Source organism: Hordeum vulgare, chromosome 3H (assembly GCF_904849725.1).
Source record: "Hordeum vulgare subsp. vulgare chromosome 3H, MorexV3_pseudomolecules_assembly, whole genome shotgun sequence".
NCBI lineage: Eukaryota > Viridiplantae > Streptophyta > Magnoliopsida > Poales > Poaceae > Hordeum > Hordeum vulgare.
This window is the reverse complement of record NC_058520.1, coordinates 11,723,821-11,743,191: the sequence shown is the minus strand read 5'-3', so window position 1 is coordinate 11,743,191 and position 19,371 is coordinate 11,723,821. Positions and strand designations below refer to the sequence as shown.

The 19,371-nt window shown below is 44.0% G+C and overlaps 2 protein-coding genes across 3 annotated transcripts; one reads left to right on the top strand and one right to left on the bottom strand.

The window, feature by feature from the left end:
• Positions 1-6,056: 6,056 nt before the first annotated feature.
• LOC123442508 (ABC transporter G family member 7) lies at positions 6,057-11,476 on the bottom strand. Its single transcript, XM_045118570.1, has 11 exons — positions 11,166-11,476; positions 10,429-10,619; positions 10,190-10,340; positions 9,895-10,027; positions 9,065-9,266; positions 8,155-8,431; positions 7,578-7,709; positions 7,208-7,428; positions 6,884-7,096; positions 6,711-6,795; positions 6,057-6,475 (listed from the first exon to the last, which is right to left on the bottom strand). The coding sequence occupies exons 1-11, from the start codon at positions 11,376-11,378 to the stop codon at positions 6,299-6,301; spliced, it is 1,995 nt and encodes a 664-aa protein (XP_044974505.1). The 5' UTR covers positions 11,379-11,476; the 3' UTR covers positions 6,057-6,298.
• Positions 11,477-14,223: 2,747 nt separating this feature from the next.
• Positions 14,224-17,525, top strand: LOC123442507 (beta-glucuronosyltransferase GlcAT14A-like). 2 transcript variants are annotated; one of them, XR_006630479.1, is made up of 5 exons: positions 14,224-15,059; positions 16,201-16,276; positions 16,346-16,461; positions 16,548-17,215; positions 17,299-17,525. XR_006630479.1 is itself a non-coding variant. In XM_045118569.1 (4 exons), exons 1-4 carry the CDS (start codon positions 14,558-14,560, stop codon positions 17,060-17,062), a joined length of 1,209 nt encoding a protein of 402 aa, XP_044974504.1. In that variant the 5' UTR covers positions 14,224-14,557; the 3' UTR covers positions 17,063-17,525. The 2 variants fall into 2 exon arrangements, 1 of the variants encoding a protein (XP_044974504.1); XM_045118569.1 differs by having other exon boundaries at positions 16,548-17,525.
• The last annotated feature ends 1,846 nt before the right edge of the window (positions 17,526-19,371 follow it).

The window sequence follows — 19,371 nt, the reverse complement described above, 5'->3', positions numbered from 1 at the left end:
GTGAAGCATGAATGATCAAGTCACTCTTTCTATTCACATCAAATAAATGAGATTATGATAGGGAACCGTAAGCTTTTGACTATTAGCACTTCAGCACATGACAAAACTTTGTCAGGTCATACTGGAGTCAGGTTAGGTTCTAGACTAGACAATGATCATTTGATTGAGTAATACAAATTCTCTTTCACCAAAAAAAAATATGTTTTGTGCTTCACGGTAATACATCAAAATAAATCATATGAATCACATACTACTCTTTTCATTAGTTATCAATAACTTCCGTTGGCTAGTTGAACATTTTCTAGGGATCTCTAGGATCCATGAAGACTTTCGTGTGTTCTTTTTAAAGATCTAACTTATGGTAAATAAATGAAATGATTTTCAATATCTCATATGTACTCCCTCGACCTCCTCAAGGTGACGACGTTGTCGGCGCTGCGTCGATGATGTTGTCAGCGCTGCGTCGACGGGCAACGTGCGCTGAGGAAGAAGATCCACCGTCATCGGGGCCGCCTTGCTCCTACATCGACCTCCTCAAGGTGATGCGGAGGGCCACCTCTTCCACATCGATGTTGGAGCCATCAGATTCTGCACCGAAGTTGCTTCTGTCTCCGGCCATCAGATCTAAGGGAAAGAGATCAAAGGGGTGGGGATCAGAAGTGGACTGGACGAAGAGAGGGAAGTGACCGGTGTCTAGGGTGTTCCGGATGATGCTATTTGTGGGGCCGGTGGTGGGCTAAGTTGACATGGCAGGCGCGTATGGGCCTCCTCATATGTGCCCCATATTTGGGATGGAGATGAGTGGTGATTGTTAACCCGGGCGTTTGATGCCCATTTAGGACGCCCGGTTGAGTCAAAATTTCATGACCGGACGGCCTGTCCGAACGTTTGACGAGGGTTTAGGGCGCCCGGTTGTGGATGGTCTCACACTATAGCCTGGTTTGGTTCTAATCATTTGATTTAGTAATACAAGTTCTCTTTCACCAAAGAAAAAGATGGTGTGTGCTGCACGGTAATACATGAGAACAATTCACATGATACTATTTCCATTAGCTATCAATAATTTTTGTAGGATAGATGAACATTTTCTTGTGATCTGTATGGTACATGGACATTTTCTTGTCATGTCTTTGAAAAATATAGCTTATGATTAAAAAAAAGAATGATGCTATTTCAAATATCTAACATCTACTCCTTCCTTTTGTAAAATACAGCGCGTGTTAATTTTTGAAATTCAACAATCGTAAAGTTTGACCAACTAATTAATTAAACTTTCAAAAAAATATCGATTCATATAAGATGAAAGCAGCATAAATACAATAAAGAAAATTAGCTATCAATAAATTTTGTAGGATAGATGAACATTTTCTTGTGATCTATATGGTACATGGACATTTTCTTGTCAAGTCTTTGAAAAATGTAGCTTATGATAAAAAAAAAGAATGATGCTATTTCAAATATCTAACATCCACTCCTTCCTTTTGTAAAATACAGCGCGTGTCAATTTTTGTGAAATTCAACAATCGTAAAGTTTGACCAACTAATTAATTAAACTTTCAAGAAAAGATCGATTCATATAAGATCAAAGGAGTATAAATACAATAAAAAAAATTAGCTATCAATAAATTTTGTAGGATAGATGAACAGTTTCTTATGATCTATATGGTACATGGACATTTTCTTGTCATGTCTTTGAAAAATGTAGCTTATGATAAAAAAAAAGAATGATGCTATTTCAAATATCTAACATCTACTCCTTCCTTTTGTAAAATACAGCGCGTGTTAATTTTTGTGAAATTCAACAATCGTAAAGTATGACCAACTAATTAATTAAACTTTCAAAAAAAGATCGATACATATAAGATGAAAGGAGTATAAATACAATAAAAAAATTAGCTATCAATAAATTTTGTAGGATAGATGAACATTTTCTTGTGATCTATATGGTACATGGACATTTTCTTGTCATGTCTTTGAAAAATGTAGCTTATGATAAAAAAAAAAGAATGATGCTATTTCAAATATCTAACATCTACTCCTTCCTTTTGTAAAATACAGCGCGTGTTAATTTTTGTGAAATTCAACAATCGTAAAGTTTGACCAACTAATTAATTAAACTTTCAAAAAAAAGATGGATTCATATAAGATGAAAGGAGTATAAATACAATAAAAAAATTAGCTATCAATAAATTTTGTAGGATAGATGAACATTTTCTTGTGATCTGTATGGTACATGGACATTTTCTTGTCATGTCTTTGAAAAATGTAGCTTATGATAAAAAAATTAATGATGCTATTTCAAATATCTAACATCTACTCCTTCCTTTTGTAAAATACAGCACGTGTTAATTTTAGTGAAATTCAACAATCGTAAAGTTTGACCAATTATTAATTAAACTTTCAAAAAAAGATCGATTCATATAAGATGAAAGAAGTATAAATACAATAAAAAAAATTAGCTATCAATAAATTTTGTAGGATAGATGAACATTTTCTTGTGATCTATATGGTACATGGACATTTTCTTGTCATGTCTTTGAAAAATGTAGCTTATGATAAAAAAGAATGATGCTATTTCAAATATCTAACATCTACTCCTTCCTTTTGTAAAATACAGCGCGTGTTAATTTTAGTGAAATTCAACAATCGTAAAGTTTGACCAACTAATTAATTAAACTTTCAAAAAAAGATCGATTCATATAAGATGAAAGGAGTATAAATACAATAAAAAAATTTGCTATCAATAAATTTTGTAGGATAGATGAACATTTTCTTGTGATCTGTATGGTACATGGACATTTTCTTGTCATGTCTTTGAAAAATGTAGCTTATGATAAAAAAAATTAATGATGCTATTTTAAAAATCTAACATCTACTCCTTCCTTTTGTAAAATACAGCGCGTGTTAATTTTAGTGTAATTCAACAATCGTAAAGTTTGACCAACTAATTAATTAAACTTTCAAAAAAAGATCAATTCATATAAGATGAAAGGAGTATAAATACAATAAAAAAATTAGCTATCAATAAATTTTGTAGTATAGATGAACATTTTCTTGTGATCTGTATGGTACATGGACATTTTCTTGTCATGTCTTTGAAAAATGTAGCTTATGATACAAAAAGAATGATGCTATTTCAAATATCTAACATCTACTCCTTCCTTTTGTAAAATACAGCGCGTGTTAATTTTAGTGAAATTCAACAATCGTAAAGTTTGACCAACTAATTAATTAAACTTTCAAAAAAAGATCGATTCATATAAGATGAAAGGAGTATAAATACAATAAAAAAATTAGCTATCAATAAATTTTGTAGGATAGATGAACATTTTCCTGTGATCTGTATGGTACATGGACATTTTCTTGTCATGTCTTTGAAAAATGTAGCTTATGATAAAAAAAGAATGATGCTATTTCAAATATCTAACATCTACTCCTTCCTTTTGTAAAATACAGCGCGTGTTAATTTTTGTGAAATTCAACAATCGTAAAGTTTGACCAACTAATTAATTAAACTTTCAAAAAAAGATCGATTCATATAAGATGAAAGGAGTATAAATGCAATAAAAGAAATTAGCTATCAATAAATTTTGTAGGATAGATGAACATTTTCTTGTGATCTATATGGTACATGGACATTTTCTTGTCATCTCTTTGAAAAATGTAGCTTATGATAAAAAAAATTAATGATGCTATTTTAAAAATCTAACATCTACTCCTTCCTTTTGTAAAATACAGCGCGTGTTAATTTTAGTGAAATTCAACAATCGTAAAGTTTGACCAACTAGTTAATTAAACTTTCAAAAAAAGATCGATTCATATAAGATGAAAGGAGTATAAATACAGTAAAAAAATTAGCTATCAATAAATTTTGTAGGATAGATGAACATTTTCTTGTGATCTATATGGTACATGGACATTTTCTTGTCATGTCTTTGAAAAATGTAGCTTATGATAAAAAAAGAATGATGCTATTTCAAATATCTAACATCTACTCCTTCCTTTTGTAAAATACAGCGCGTGTTAATTTTTGTGAAATTCAACAATCGTAAAGTTTGACCAACTAATTAATTAAACTTTCAAAAAAAGATCGATTCATATAAGATGAAAGGAGTATAAATACAATAAAAAAAATAGCTATCAATAAATTTTTTAGGATAGATGAACATTTTCTTGTGATCTATATGGTACATGGACATTTTCTTGTCATGTCTTTGAAAAATGTAGCTTATGATAAAAAAAATAATGATGCTATTTCAAATATCTAACATCTACTCCTTCCTTTTGTAAAATATATCGGGTGTTAATTTTTGTGAAATTCAACAATCGTAAACTTTGACCAACTAATTAATTAAACTTTTAAAAAAATCGGTTCATATAAGATGAAAGGAGTATAAATACAATTAAAAATCGGTGCTTGTCGGTGCGCCGGTCTCCGCCGTCGCTGCGCTGCACCTCGGGGCCGCCGGGATCCGTTTCTTGATTGTTTCACAGGCCCTGGTTTCAGCGAACCAAAGGCCGACGAATTAAGCGGCTTGTTGAATTGCCCCCTTGTTGCCGCAAAAGAAAAATAAGATTGCCCAAGGAGGCAAGGATGCTTGTCAAAGAAAATTGCTCAGGGTGTCCGATCAGTCTCGCTTCCTTCACCACATGAACCAACTTAACATGTCACTTGTTGCACGTTCAATTGTCTCAGCAAAGCATTCGAGAAAATTTGTCTCTCCACAAGATCTCTTCCACATAGTGCCGGACGATGATCCTAGGAAAGAAGAGCCCTCGGCCCCTCCCACCCGTCCCTCTCCACTCCGCCGCCGCCACAGGTCTCGCCAGGCTAAGCCCGGGCAGTGCTGATGACGGCGGCGGGGCTTCCTCTCCGTGCATGCGGTTGTGGGGCGCAGCTCCAGCGATGACGGTGCGTGGCTCACCTGTGATGCGGTGATGCGGTGTCGCTGGATCTTGGTGGAGTTGGAGTCGACGCTGACGGAGGTGTCCTGACTATATCGCGGCGGTGGCGCCCCCTGTAGAAGCGGCGGCCAGTTCGGGCCTAGATGGGCCCGGGCTGGCCACTATCGCCCCTTGGCAGCAGGCTGGTGGGGGGCGTTGAATCTAGCTGCTGGGCACCGTGGTGATGCCGGCGGCCAGCAAAGCGGGATAGGGTTGGTTCTCCTCCGTCCAGCCCCATCGGATCCCAGCTCCGATCTGTCGTGGGTTCCTCAAGTGACAAGATGAAGATATGCCTAACACACGTCCTCCTTGATCTGGTCGGAGTGTCGGGTTTTGGAAGGCTCCGTCGACGAACTTCCATGTGCGCGATATGCATGAAGATTGCTGGATCGGGTGGGATTCGGTCGCGCCCAGTGGTTCTCCCTTAAGGAGAGAGCGATGTGAAGCTCTGCTATTTGTTGTCATCATGGGATATGTTTAGTTCCATGGTGAAGTCAGAGGCGAAGAATGTCATGGAAGCCAAGATCGGAGGACTAGTAATGATGATTGGAGCCTTTGTGACGATGAGGAACTTGCTTGGTGTTTTGGATTTTGTAGCAGCCGTAGTCAAGTGGGGGTAGTTAAGTGCGGGTGACAACACATGTGCAGTTCAAGATCTTATCTCTTAGGTGAAAATCTATGGTCTGACCTTAATGACGACGCTTGTACATTGTTTCCTTCTTTAGGACGTCGTTTTTGGAAAACTTGAACTTCAGGAGTTGTGGTGGTTGTACTGTTGTAGCAAGGACTGAAACTGTGTAGCGGGGCTTTTTTTTTAACAAGCCAAAGTCAATTAAAATATAAACGTAAACAAAGTAAAAAAGAAAATATTTGCCCTGGTTTTAGTGAGCCAAAGTCAATGAAACAGCCCGTTAACGTTCAATGAAATATGTCCCGCTTAGCGATCTACAAGGGTATGTAAATCCGATCTCCCTTTCATAAATGATCTTCCCATTTAACGTTCCCCATCAGGCAGGTCGACCCCTTCCTAAGAAAACAAACTTGCCCTTGCAACATGAGTGCAACATTTGCAAACAGACGCCCAGGAGAATAATCACAAGTCAAGTTTGTTCTTTCCAACCAAGGGGAGAAGAATTAATCATCCACGTGATGCTTCTCCCATGATTTTATTTCTCTTGATTGATTCTTCCAAAGAAACATTACCAAAAAAAAATGCAGCTACGACAGGGCTTCCCTGCCATGATGTGTTTGACAGACTAAATATGATGCTTGTCTAAATAGAAGATTAAATATGATACTTCCTCCGTCCGGACGTAGTTAACGCTCAAATGGATACAAATCGAGATTACGCCGCTTAGTCCGCCTGCTGCTTACTTTGATCTTCCTCGGATGGCGGCACGAGCTGCTGGTACCTCGGTCTGTTTTTCTTCAGGAGGAGGTAGGTCAGCCAGTACCAGAACATCAGGATCCTGCCCTGCGCAGCTAGCGTGCCGGCAATGCGGATTCCTCCCAGCGAAAATCTCTCCAGGGCCTGCCACAGAGAAGCATGTGTTTCAAGCTCTCGGTAGAAATATATGCGAATGAGCTATTAGCCTGACATCTATAAGTAGCCATCCAATACTTATATATGGTTACAACACAAGCTTTTTCTTCGTTTGCATACATCATTACTCAAATATCAACCCTGATTAAACAATATTTCCAGACACTTGACCAAGTTCTGTACTGGGTGGTAGTAAAACTGCCTTTCACATGAGTGGTCATACCTGTTCGCCAGTTTGAACATCGTAAGAATGTTGGTGCTCAAACTGCAGACCCTTGAACTCGTTGACACAAAGTCCTTGAAAGGCCCTGAAAAAATAGATGCAAAGGGATATCTTGATGTTAGCTATCCCACGCTATGCTAGGAGCCACTTAAATATCACACACGAATTAGTACCATCTGATCAGAGATGCTTTTGGGATCCACCGGAAGATGACGGGAGTGTTATCAGGGTTCACATAGTATCCTCCAAAGACAATGAACACCGTCATAAGTGATGGCCCAAGAGCCATCGCAGCTTCGGTTGTAGGAGCGATTGCTCCCACAGTAAGACCCATGGCTGATGCCGCAAACGATTCAACAGTCACGATGCCACAGAACTTGGCAAATCTGAATACGGAGCATGAACATGCATAAGCTAAATAGTGGCAAATTCTACCATGTGACATGTACTATGGTGTCGCACAACACTTTAAACTTTGACGTGGGGATAATATTGACCTAGAAATTGTAGGATGAAGTTTAGCCATTGGATAGAGAATTGATCCAAACATCAATGGAAATGCTGCTCCAATCGGAATTTCGGCAAGCAGCTTAGATGAGAGATATGGTCCTAGTGCATAGGAACCCTTTGCTCGTTCTCTGTCAACTATAGCTCGTTCTTTCGGGAAAACCCCAACCGTCTTTGTCAGAGCAGCCATTGCTGTGTTTATGGCAGCCACCTAACACGTGAAATGAAAGGAAACAGAACAATGTGAGGAAGAGATCAGATATTTGTTTTTAGAGAAACTGTTATTTAAAAAAATTGAAACAGTGATAAGATCATTCAAATATCAGAATGTGTATGTTCCATAGATTCGAGATAGTGTACCTGAAGAAGTCCCATCCTATCTTGTATGGAAGTTTGAGTTTTCCCCATCCGCCAGAAGACTGATCCAAATATAATTGCTGAAGCAACAGACATTCTTGCTCTCACTTTGTTTGTTGGTCCATCACGAAAAGCCTGAAATATTTCTCAGAATCAACTAATGACAGGATGATAGTTAATCTTCAGGTAAACACCTTTTAGATTTTAGGCAGCTAAGCTCAGATATCTCGAAGCTACCCCAGCTAGATTCGAAATTTAGAAAATAACCAATCTAGCAGTCAATTTATCTTGTTAGCAATGAGAGCCCTTTTTCTTGTTTACTTACATGTTTCATGCAGTCGTTACGTGTTGCACCTACATTAGCCAGAGTTGGTGAAAGCACAACCGTGGCACAAGTGTCAACTTACAGTAAATATTGAAAAGATAGATCTCCTGAATTTACAGAATAGGTTCGATTTATTTTACACTAAACACATAGGCCAAAATAACCTATCAACGTGTTTAAAGGCAGAAGTAGGAAAAACATATTAAAGGGGTCAAAAGCTGGAAGACACTATCAAACAAGGTTTAGTGAAAAAACCTGCATCCATGCTCTCTTGAACAGCAAACGAAATTGTCTCCACCAACCACGCCTTTGCTTTCTAGTAGACTTCTGAGCAAGTTTGTTAGAAAATTCAGAGCCCTCCGATTGTCTTACTGGGCTGTTAAATTCAGTAATCAGAACCTTATTTGCAAATTCATCAATTAGGTTCTCAATCCTTTTCTGTGATGACTGTACACTTTCAGCTGAGCTATAATCAGTGGAAATGAGATCAGCCAAGAACTCAGCAGGGTTCTCATGATCTGGGCACTGGTACCTGATGAAGTAAACAAACTCAAATTATTAATCCGTAATAGTACAGGTGCGGGATAAACAGAATTGAGATACGGGCCAAAACTTAAGCAGTTAAACTAGGCCTGAAGTATTTCATGGCATAAACAGCTAAACAAACATCAGTCAATGTCAAAAATTCTAACATTGTGAATGTTCGATTTCAGGGCTCTCCTAACAAGGATACATACAGCCAAATGGTAAAGTACTTAAGTTTGAAGCAAGTGTGAAAAATCAAATGTACAATAGAACCTGAACTGCTGAAAACATGAAGGACTAATGTATGCCTAGGGATGGAGTACCTCCCTATATGCCTACTTATGTAATACTTGCTTCAGTACCGTGTTGGCCAAATGAATAATACTAAAATGTTGACACATTACCACATCCATATCTATAACAAAGTAAATGTGACATGCTAGGGTGTCAAATACAAAATGACTGAGATGTGTTACCAAAATCCAATCTATGCCTGGATAATTAACTTCAACTGTATTATATAAAAAAAACAAGTGCAGTGCATACATTTGAATTTGAGATATGTGGAAATCATGAAAATATTGTGTTCCAGAAAACATCAAATGCCAGAAAGGAATGTTAGTGATGACAGAATAACAACCCTAATGATGCAAAGTATTTTAGAGGTTCTTCTTTTGCAGGCCCCATATATACAACTTCTCCCTCTGACAGTAGCACAATGTCATCAAATTTGCTATAAACTGAACCTCTTGGCTGGTGTATAGAGCATATCACAGTGTGCCCATCTTCTGCAAGCTGTCTAAGAGTCTCCATCACCTTCTCTGCCTGGAATGCATCAAGGCCTGAAAAAGAGTAATAAACATACACAAAGTTCATGCGCTATCAATCAGTTCAGATTTTACAGATAGGTATACCAGGCTATTGAGAAAAAACCATGGCTAATATTCATAAGAGGATCTCAGGAGAAAAAGCTGATCCATGTGAAAATTCAACACTTCAATAAGTGATCCCACTTAAAACGGTAAGTTGCAAGAACTGTCTGTCTCGTTTTTCTTCATGGGACCGTGGGCGATACTTGGGTGGATTGTCTTGCCTGAGACAACCCTTAGGTTGGTCACAAATTATCACAGTACAACCAGGGATGGATTCTTTTACAGCCATCTGTACTTTTACAGTGCTACCATTATGTACTTTTGCAGGGATAACCAGGGCAGAAACCTCCCTGCCCTTTGGGAGGGCAACGACATTGTCAAGGTGCCACGAAATCCGAGTTAACCTTCAATTTGAGCGAATAGGTTTGTGTGTTGCTACTTTTTTTATTAAGTTCTTCTATATTACTATCTATTTACATTAACTTGCTAGATAAAAGAAGAGACCCGACTGCAAGTAAATTTAGCTACAATAATAACTATACAGAACTAAAATAAGAGGCTAATTCAAAACTACAGGATGGTGAATCGGGTAAAATACCTGTTGTTGGTTCATCCGCAAAGATGACTGAAGGACTTGCAATCAGTTCACATGCAAGCGAGAGGCGCTTCTTTTCACCACCACTAATTCCACGTACTTTTGCATCACCCACGATAGAATCAGCAGAGTTGACCTTTCATTAAAAAGGGAGGAATACATAATTATAGTACTATAAAACGCAAATCAGGATGGACTGAGAGTAACATGTATAGATCATCCAACAATCATGTAGGCCAGGTTCCATGATGAACTGAAAAAAAAATGAGTTGCTATTGATCAATCATCGATGACTTACCAATCCAAGACGAAACAGAAGATCATCAACATACTTCTCCTTCCTCTCGGGAGACATCGTGTCAGGAAGCTGTAGTTCAGCAGCAAGTGAGAGTGTTTCCCGCACCGTTAGCTGCGAAAAGAAAATGTCTTCTTGCCTCACATAAGCAATCCTACACAAAGAAACACACTCACTTCTCTTCCGCAAATGTTTGCGAAAACTGAGAGTCTGAGACCAAAAGTTGAATTAGCATAGCTTACTTATAACCGCCCTGCGACATGGGCTGGCCATTGACGTAGAGAAAGCCCGAGAGGTGCAAGGAAGGCGACGCCGTGAGCTGCCCCGCCAGCACATTGAGCAGCGTCGTCTTGCCGGACCCTGACGGCCCCATGAGCGCCAGCAGCCTCCCCGGCTTCGCCTCCCCCGACAGATTCGACAGCAAGAACCTTGCCTGCCAAAATCATGCGACACATCACAAAAAATACCTACAGATACAGGGTGTGCATACTCTGGAAGATCTTTAATCCAGACAAGGGATTAATAGACCACGCAAAATTTATGCAACTTGTCCTACGATAACAGTTTGGCCTCACTGTTGGCACTGCTACATCCCGCCCGGGGGTCAACAATGCAGTGTGTGTGTGTGTGCACTCTGAATCGTTGTCTGATGCAAAATTACGCAACTCAGGTCCTGCGATGATTACGCAGCACTTGACGAACAATGTCGGGCGTGTGTGCTCTGGGAAATTCAGAAAATTCATCCGACTTGGTCTCAGTTAACAGTATGGCTCACTGTCGAGTGCCACTGACACATCGCGGGGTCGGGGTCAACCAGTCAACGCCCTAGCAGGGCCCAGCGGCAGCCACTCGGGCAAGCCGAACGTGGGCCCTCGCTATCGTGCGCCCAATGCGCGCGCGCGCAAGGTGTTCGGCCACGGGACTCCGGCGAGGAGAGAGTGGGAGAGGGGGGAGGGCGGGGCCAATCAGAGCGACTCACCATGTCCCCGCGCTTGTTCTTGAGGGCGCAGGTGACGCGGGCCCACCGGATGGTCACCGGCCGCACCCCGCCGCCTCCCTCGCCGGCCTCCGCGTCCTCCTCCTCCTCCTCCGCGGGCGGGAGGAGGGCGGGGCCGGCCCCCGCGGCGGCGACCCGCAGGAACAGCGCCGCGGCCAGCGCCGCCAGCATCTGCCCCAGCCCCCTGATCTCCATCCCGCTGCGACCGGCGATGAGCGGAGGAGGAGGGGTTTAGCCTCAGGCTTAAGCCTCCTCGTCTTCTTCTTGGTCCAGCTCAGGTGCGTGCGTTGTGTGGTGGTGGTTAGTTTGTTGCGGCATGGGATGGGGAGAGCGGCTCCCTCCTTGGAGATGACCTGGGCTACCGGGCCGTTCCCGCGTGTAGCGGGCTGGGAGCTGCGCGGTCTTGTCAGTTGTCACACTGGGCCGCGGCGTCCGAAGCGGGCGACAGGTCCGAGCAAAAGGAACATCGGATAATTCTATCTGTACATATAAAAAAAAAAGATCGGATCGATCTCGCTATCATCGGAAAAAAAAAAAAAAAGATCGGATCCGCCACGTCGTGGTCCATGTGGCGTGGCGGGCGACCCGTGATCGGGTGACAGCAGCGTGACGACCAGCTGCTTCCCTTCTGGAGTTGGCGAGTAGCCGTTGCCCCGCGCAAGAGAACAAGGCGTGATTCGGTCGACGCTGATTGCAGGATGGATGGATATACGCTACGCTACGGGGAGGGAGGTGTGTGTAATTGCATTTGTCTCTCTCTATACACATTTTCCTCTTTGTATCTGCATTAGGATCCGTCCAATTATTAGAAAAGATAAAAAACGTGTCCCTCCACCGGAGACCACCGGTCTGCTACGTGCTGCCTTGGTTCGCAAAACATGTGAGCAAAATTCTCTCAAAATGCTGCAAGACAAAATTTGCCCAAGGTTGATCAAAAGACCAATTCGAAAATAAGCACCCGAATCTAACACGAGGGAGCTCTCCTCCCTCCCCCAATCCCCGCGTCGTTCCCCTGACGACTCAGGGGGAGAAACTCTCACCGACCGCCTACTCCCTCCACCTCCCTCCCTTCCCTTGTCGCCCCCTGAGGGGCTCGCCGGCGAAGCTTGGCTGGCTTCGAGTATGGCGATGGCAGATCGTTTTCTCTACATACATATGCGGATATTGGATGCATGACCTCCGTCGACAGCGGGCGAGCAGATCCAAGGATGGCTTCAGCTGAGGCTGGCGGCGGTGACGGATGGCCGAGGTGGGGCGTTGGCCCTCGAGGCCGCGACGCCTCTGCCTCCCTTCGGTGGGCACACAACTGCGGATGCAGGCGGGGAAGGGCCCGATCTGGTCATGTTCAGGCATGCGTTGGTGCTTACAGTTCGACGGTGCTAGATGCATGGTGTTGGGGCTGCGCAGAGTTGGGTGCAGTGCGGTTGGCTCGTGATGGTGTGGTTGCGTGTGGATTCTCGGGATGAAAAATCTTGCTTGAGGCCGATGATGGCACCATCTGTGGACGTTGTTTCTCTTCCTGAAGGCATCATCGAGGAGATCCACCGTCTTCTGCCTTTGTGATCATTTCTTCGGGTGAAAACGTAGATCCGCCTTGTCGGATCGGCAATGGGGTGTGCTTGGCTGCCTTATTTGGTTGGAAGCATTGTCGTGGAGAGGTTCCAGGTGGAGCACACTTGGTCGGTGGTGGTGTGGATGGTCGGGCTTCGGCGGTGTGAATCGGCAGGTTTGCCCAAGGATGGTTGTTGCACGGCGGTGTTGATATCATGAGCACACTTGACATGCAGTGAGCGTCGGACAAGTCTGTTTGTCCTCCTCTCGGGACAAGTTTGTTTGCCTCCTTTTGGACATGTCTTCTCGCTTTAAGATCAATGAGGTTGACGAACACACTTGTGGCAAACATGTTCAATGTGGGTGCCTTCCTATGTTCTTGCAACGAAGTCGGAGTCGTCAGGTCGCGAGCATGATGGATGATATACGGTGGCATTCAATGGCTGTTGTGTACTCAATTATTCTTGTTTTGTTTTACCAATTTTCATGTATGCCATGTGTGCTATTGCTCTAGTTTAGTAAGGTGTGGTTGCTTGTTATACAGGTTTTCGTTCGTTTTTTTAATAAACTGAGCAGTTCTCGTTGTCGATGAATAGAATCTTAACAGTTTTTCTACTAACTTAAAAAAAACGTCATTCATATTGTTCAAATGCCGTCCCTGCAATGACTGAAAAACCAACCTAAAGTATTAGTCGGAGTCGAGGCACCGAAATTCTTTTTCCCGCCATAGTAACAATCCATGGGATGTCCAGTGGAGCTCGAAGAGGAAAGAAGAAACATCCGGTGAAGCTTCGAGCGTGCAGTGCTCATTCATATACGGCACTAGAGTGTACAAGATGGGATGGTTGGCAGGGGTCGTTCGAGCTAACCTGATGTCACGCGGCGGCAAAGCGATTGAGACTCGATTTGAAAAAGTGGGAGAAAAGAAGGAGAGTCTCCGTCGGTTGCTCAAAAAGAGAAGCGAGAAAAGGGAGGGAGAAAGAGATCGCTGACACTACTAAGTGCAGTGTTATGGCCTTTTTTAATTGACGCTAATCAAGCAGAGAGCAGTTAAATGACCACCATCTTGGACTCGAAGCACTCCTCGGTCGCTTACACCCGGGCCCCACGACGATGGCCAGCCGGACCTCTCACTGACACGGCGGGCCATCCCCACCACCTACCCACCCCCGCCCGATGGATTCCTGATTCTTTACCGCGCGGGAGCGGCACCCCGCCGTGGCCCACGAGTCAGTGTCGTCTAAGCGAAGCAAGCGCCGTTCGCTCGCCCCATCCGACAACCCCCCGCTCCCTCTGCCCGGCGGCCCCCGCCCCAATCGCCACGCCACCCAGGCCCAGCCGCCGTTGTCCCCCTGACGTGCGGGCCCGGAGTCGTGGGGACGGCGTGTCATGGGCAGCGGGGCGGCCGGGTCGACGTGTCCCGCTCGCGTTGGCGCCGGTACATAGCGACAGGCAGGCGCCTCACGCTCTCTCTCCCACCTCCGTACGCGAGGCAGGCACAGAGAGAGAGAGAGAGAGAGAGAAACGTATTACGCGAGCGAGCAGAGAGAGAGAGAGAGGCAGAGGAGATCGAGCTGCCGATCTCGCCCGCCCGCCCGCCATTCCCACCCCCCGATGCGATCTCGCCGCCAAACCAAACCCTAGCCGCGATCCCGCCGCCCTGCTGCATCGCCGTTGACCCGCCGCCTCGGCATCGCCCTCCCGCCCGGCTAGCCGAAGCTCAGCCCTGCTCCTCCTCCTCCGCCTGCTGCTGCTTCGTAGCGCGCGCGCAAGCGAGCGAGCGAGCAACGACGTGCTGCTCGTCTCGGAGGAGGGCGGCGGGGATGGGGGCAGCGGACAAGTGGCTGCTGCCGCTGGTGTCGGTCTCCTTCGTCTCGCTCATGCTATTCCTCTCGGCGCTCTCGGGCTTCTCGGCCTCCTCCGCGCTATTCGCGCGCCTCCCGCCGCCCTCCTACGTGCGCCGCGGGGCCGCCGCGCCGCCCGCCTTCGCCTACCTGCTCTCGGGCGGGCGCGGGGACGGCCGCAGGCTCCTGCGCCTGCTCCTCGCCGTCTACCACCCCAGGAACCAGTACCTGCTCCACCTCTCCGCGGACGCGCCCGAGTCCGAGCGGGCCGAGCTGGCCGCCGCCGTCGCGCGGGCCGCCCCCGCCGTCGCCGCCTTCGGGAACGTCGACGTCGTCGGCCGCCCCGCCGCGGGCACTCCCATGGGCTCCTCCGGCCTCGCCGCCACGCTCCGCGCCGCCGCCGCCCTGCTCCGGCTGGACGCCGAGTGGGACTGGTTCGTCACCCTCAGCGCCGCCGATTACCCCCTCCTCACCCAGGACGGTAAGATTCGAAATGTTCGTCCCCAATCCAGCACGATTTGGTTCCGGATCTAGTAGTAGTAGTAGCGCAAATCTGGTTGGGTGCCTTGCTTTGGGGATTCGGGAGGCGTTTCTTTCTTCAATTGTCGAGCTGCAGAGGGACATTTTCGGCAGTTCGGTTGAGCTGTTGCTGTAGCCCCCCGGGAGTTAAATCTGTCTTTGCGAGGCTGCTTTGTTTTAAGTGCTGTTTAATGCTTGCTGTCACATTGTAGTACAATTACTACTACTACTAGATGCATAGTTATACACTTATACTCCTACCTACTATAAACTAGGAATGTTGTTGCTGCTGTTAGGTTTGGTTGACTTGTAACGAAGGAGTATTTGTACTTGTTCACAATGTTGTTTAGGCACTGGTACGAAAGCTGCCCTTGACAGGAACTTATACTACTACGTACTAATGTAGTTTGGCATCTTGTTTTCGTCAATTGCTGTGTTCCTGCTTCCTGTTGTCAAGCCCAAACCCACTAAATTACCTATCTTCTTCTGTTCATATCGAAGCTCATCGATCTTGTCAGCCTTGAGCTATGCAACTCTAGATGTAGCTTTGTTTCCAACATATAGCAGTCACCTTTTTTATATGGAACATATGATGAAATGCTGGTAATTGACAACATCTAGTTCTACTCGTGTTTCATTTATGCTGATTGTCCGGGGGAAGTTGTTTCTAACAAATAAGGGGGGTCTTTGGTGAAATTGAATAAATAAAGAGGAATTACAAAAAATGGAGGAAAAGAATATCGGCATTCAGTTGAGAAATGAATCTCGTGTGTTTCCTCCCGAAATCCATGAGTTGTCCATGAGGAAACCTTAAATTTTAAGCCAACAAGAATGATGCATCGGACAAAATACACAACAAACTTATTTGACTCCTTACTCCACACTATTGATCTGTGTTTGGTTCCGTTTATGTTGCTAAGATGGTTTCAAGAAAAAACTTACTTATCGTCAGTCTGGAGTTATTTAAGTTTGACGTATACACTTTACATTTGCTCATGTATGGAAATGTCTCAACTCATAATGTTTCGTATGGTAATTAATGAAGCTTGACTACTCTTGAATTTTCTGGTATTTATGGTCTTCTACGTTTTCGCTTGCTGCAGACCTGATTCATGTCTTCTCGTCTGTGCCAAGGAACCTCAACTTCATCGATCACACTAGTGATATTGGATGGAAAGAGTATGTACTATCTGAACTTAGTAAGAATTTCGTTCCACTGGTATTAGTTTCACCAATATATTGTTGTAGGTCTCAGAGAGTGCAACCAGTCATAGTAGATGCTGGGATATACCTGGCTGGGAGGAATCAGTTCTTCCAAGCCACGGAGAAACGGGCAACTCCAGATGGATTCAAATTCTTCACAGGTATTATTATACATCTGCTTCTACTTCACTGGCCCTTCCTATCAATCCAATACTTTTCATCCTTATGTGTGTTCCATTTCTGATAGGTTCTCCCTGGGTCATTCTAAACCGGCGGTTTATAGAGTATTGCATTTTTGGATGGGAGAACCTCCCTCGAACCCTTCTCATGTACTTCACGAACGTGATGCTGCCTCAGGAAGGTTATTTCCACTCAGTCGCGTGCAACTCTGACTTCCGTAATTTCACGGTGAACAATGACTTGCGGTACGTGGCCTGGGACGATCCACCTCAGATGGAACCCCGTTTTCTAAACATTACACATTATGATGAGATAGTAGGGAGCGGAGTTCCCTTTGCTAGGAAGTTTCAAGAGAAAGAATATCTGTTGGACAAGATTGATGAGAAAATACTCCAGCGGTGGCGTCACAGACCTGTTCCCGGAGCGTGGTGCACAGGCAGAAAGAGATGGTTCAGCGATCCATGCTCCCAGTGGAGCAACGTCAACATTGTGAGACCCGGCCCCCAGGCCGAGAAGTTCCGCAGATACATGGACCGGATCCTAGAAGAATCAAAGTCAAGCAACAGCTCATGCGCGCAATAACAGCACTGAACCGCGAGGCTGCGCTTTCCCGCGGTCGAGCATGTCTCATTTTGCACAGATCGAGCGGCTCTCCACGCATTCAGAACTCCAGCATCTCCGCCTCCCGTGGGAGCATTTTTTTGCTGCAGCTGGGGTTGTGGGCACGGGGCCAAGGTGAGAGGCGTTGCCTATTCTTTCAAGATATTTTTGGTAGCTGTCATGACTTGAAGGTCTCTCACTGCTGCATTGCATCCCAGCATTGTTGGAGGCCAGGGAGCTTTCGGTTGGGGTTTTGTAATTAGTAGCGACCGGTTGAACGACCTTGTGCGGATGTTTATAGGGCCTTGGTGGAATTCTTGGTGCTCCCATACGGAATTGAATCGAGAGGCAGGCAAAAAGACGTGAAGGGTGGGGGATTTTGTTGGCCTTGTGGTTGTGGACTGGTTGCTGTTGTGGTTAACAGAATGCTCACAGATTCTTTTTACTACTCTTGAATTTCAGCGGTTCGGTACCCATGATCGATCGACGGTCTAATATGTGTATTCATCTACATGTAGCACGCATTAGGATTATTGTTTGGTGTAGGGTTGTAGAAATAGTGGCTACTCTGCCTCGTTGGCTCTGATTAGAGTCTGCTTCTTCATTGGAGGGGATGAGTTGATTCCGTTTCCTTTGTGAAAACCTGGCGCATGAGAGTCGATTTGATCCTGCGCTGTGGATTTTTGGCAAGTAAACGGAGCGAGTGAGGCGCCTAACCTGTCTACCGGAGTGAAGCGGAGACTGCGGATCGCCGATGTTCCTTCCCTGGAGGGAGTTGCTGTCTGTAGACTGCAGTTGCATGTTTTTTTTAAGAAGACTGCAGTTGCATTTATGAGCGCAATCCCGTATGGGCCGTTTAATGGCCATTCTTTTTTTGAGTGGTAAGGCCCTCTGTGTAGGCCAAAACTGGTGCTAGATTTGCGTTTTGGACCTTTGATGCCAAACAAAAAAAATTGTGCGCATGCGTCTACTTGCTCTGACGTCAAATTCATTGAGCCAATAAACTAAGCGCGTCCTGGTCCTTTCTCACGCGAAAGCAAATCTCGTGACGTTGCAATTGTACTCCCTCCGTTCCTAAATATAAGTCTTTCTAGAGATTCAACTAATGAACTACATACGAATGTATATAGACATAATTTAAAGTATAAATTTATTCATTTTGCTTCATATATAGACACCTAGTAAAATATCTTAAAAGACTTATATTTAGGTACGGAGGGAGTAGTTGTGAAAAACTAGTTTATCTACTCCCTCCGTTTCTAAATATAAGTTTTTTTAGAGGTTCAACTAATAGACTATATACGAATGTATATAGACATACTTTAGAGTGTAGATTCAATCATTTTGTTTTGTATCTAGACCCCTAGTGAAATCGCTTAAAAGACTTATATTTAGGAACGGAGGGAGTAGTTCTCAACTACAATTATTTAAATACAGAGAAAGTATTAGTTTATAACGTTATATGCATTCGGACCCGTGCTAGAGTGGATGTCAAATCTTTCATGTTGTGTGATCGGTGTTAGAAAAGTTAAACTGCCATCTGTATATACGTGTCTAATTTTTAGAAATGTGACACCGAATACATAGTGAAGGGCCTAATGGCCAGGTATAAACTCAACATGTGGTTGGATGGTAAGAGGAACAGTGATATTTCCAATCCATTAAGGTTTAAGTCCTGGTGTTTGTATTATTCCTGAATTTATTATAGGATTTCCGGCTATAAGCTTTCGTACTGTGTTAGAAAAAAGGTATATACATTTCTGGATTTATTTTAGGGTTTCCGGCGATAAGTTTTCGTAGTATGTTAAAAAAAAAGGTATAGACCGATCGGCTATATGTCCCTTTCCCTTTGAAAGGTTGTGTGCGAGGGGGGACTCAGCCCCCGACACCATGATTTGTAGCCATATGATCTAATCCTTTGAAAGACAGGCCCAAGTGCTAAATCTTCTAATCAGTGGTGGGCAGATAATAGATTTTCTGTGAAGAGAAAACGCGATGAAAACGAAAGTGCCTTTCTGCTCCCGAGCTCATTTGAGCTTGGATGAACAGTAAAATCGAAAAAAAATCTAAAAATGTTCAAAAAATTCTGAATTTTTTTTGAGACCAACTTTCACAAAAGTTTTAAGTGCATGCAAAAGTTTGGCATGAACTAACATTTCTACAAGGCGTGGAAAAATAAACAAAATAGACACTCTGAAAATGCGCATTTTCAGAGCATCCATTTTGTTTATTTTGCCACGCCTTGTATAAATGTTAGTTCATGCCAAATTTTTGCATGCACTTAGAACTTT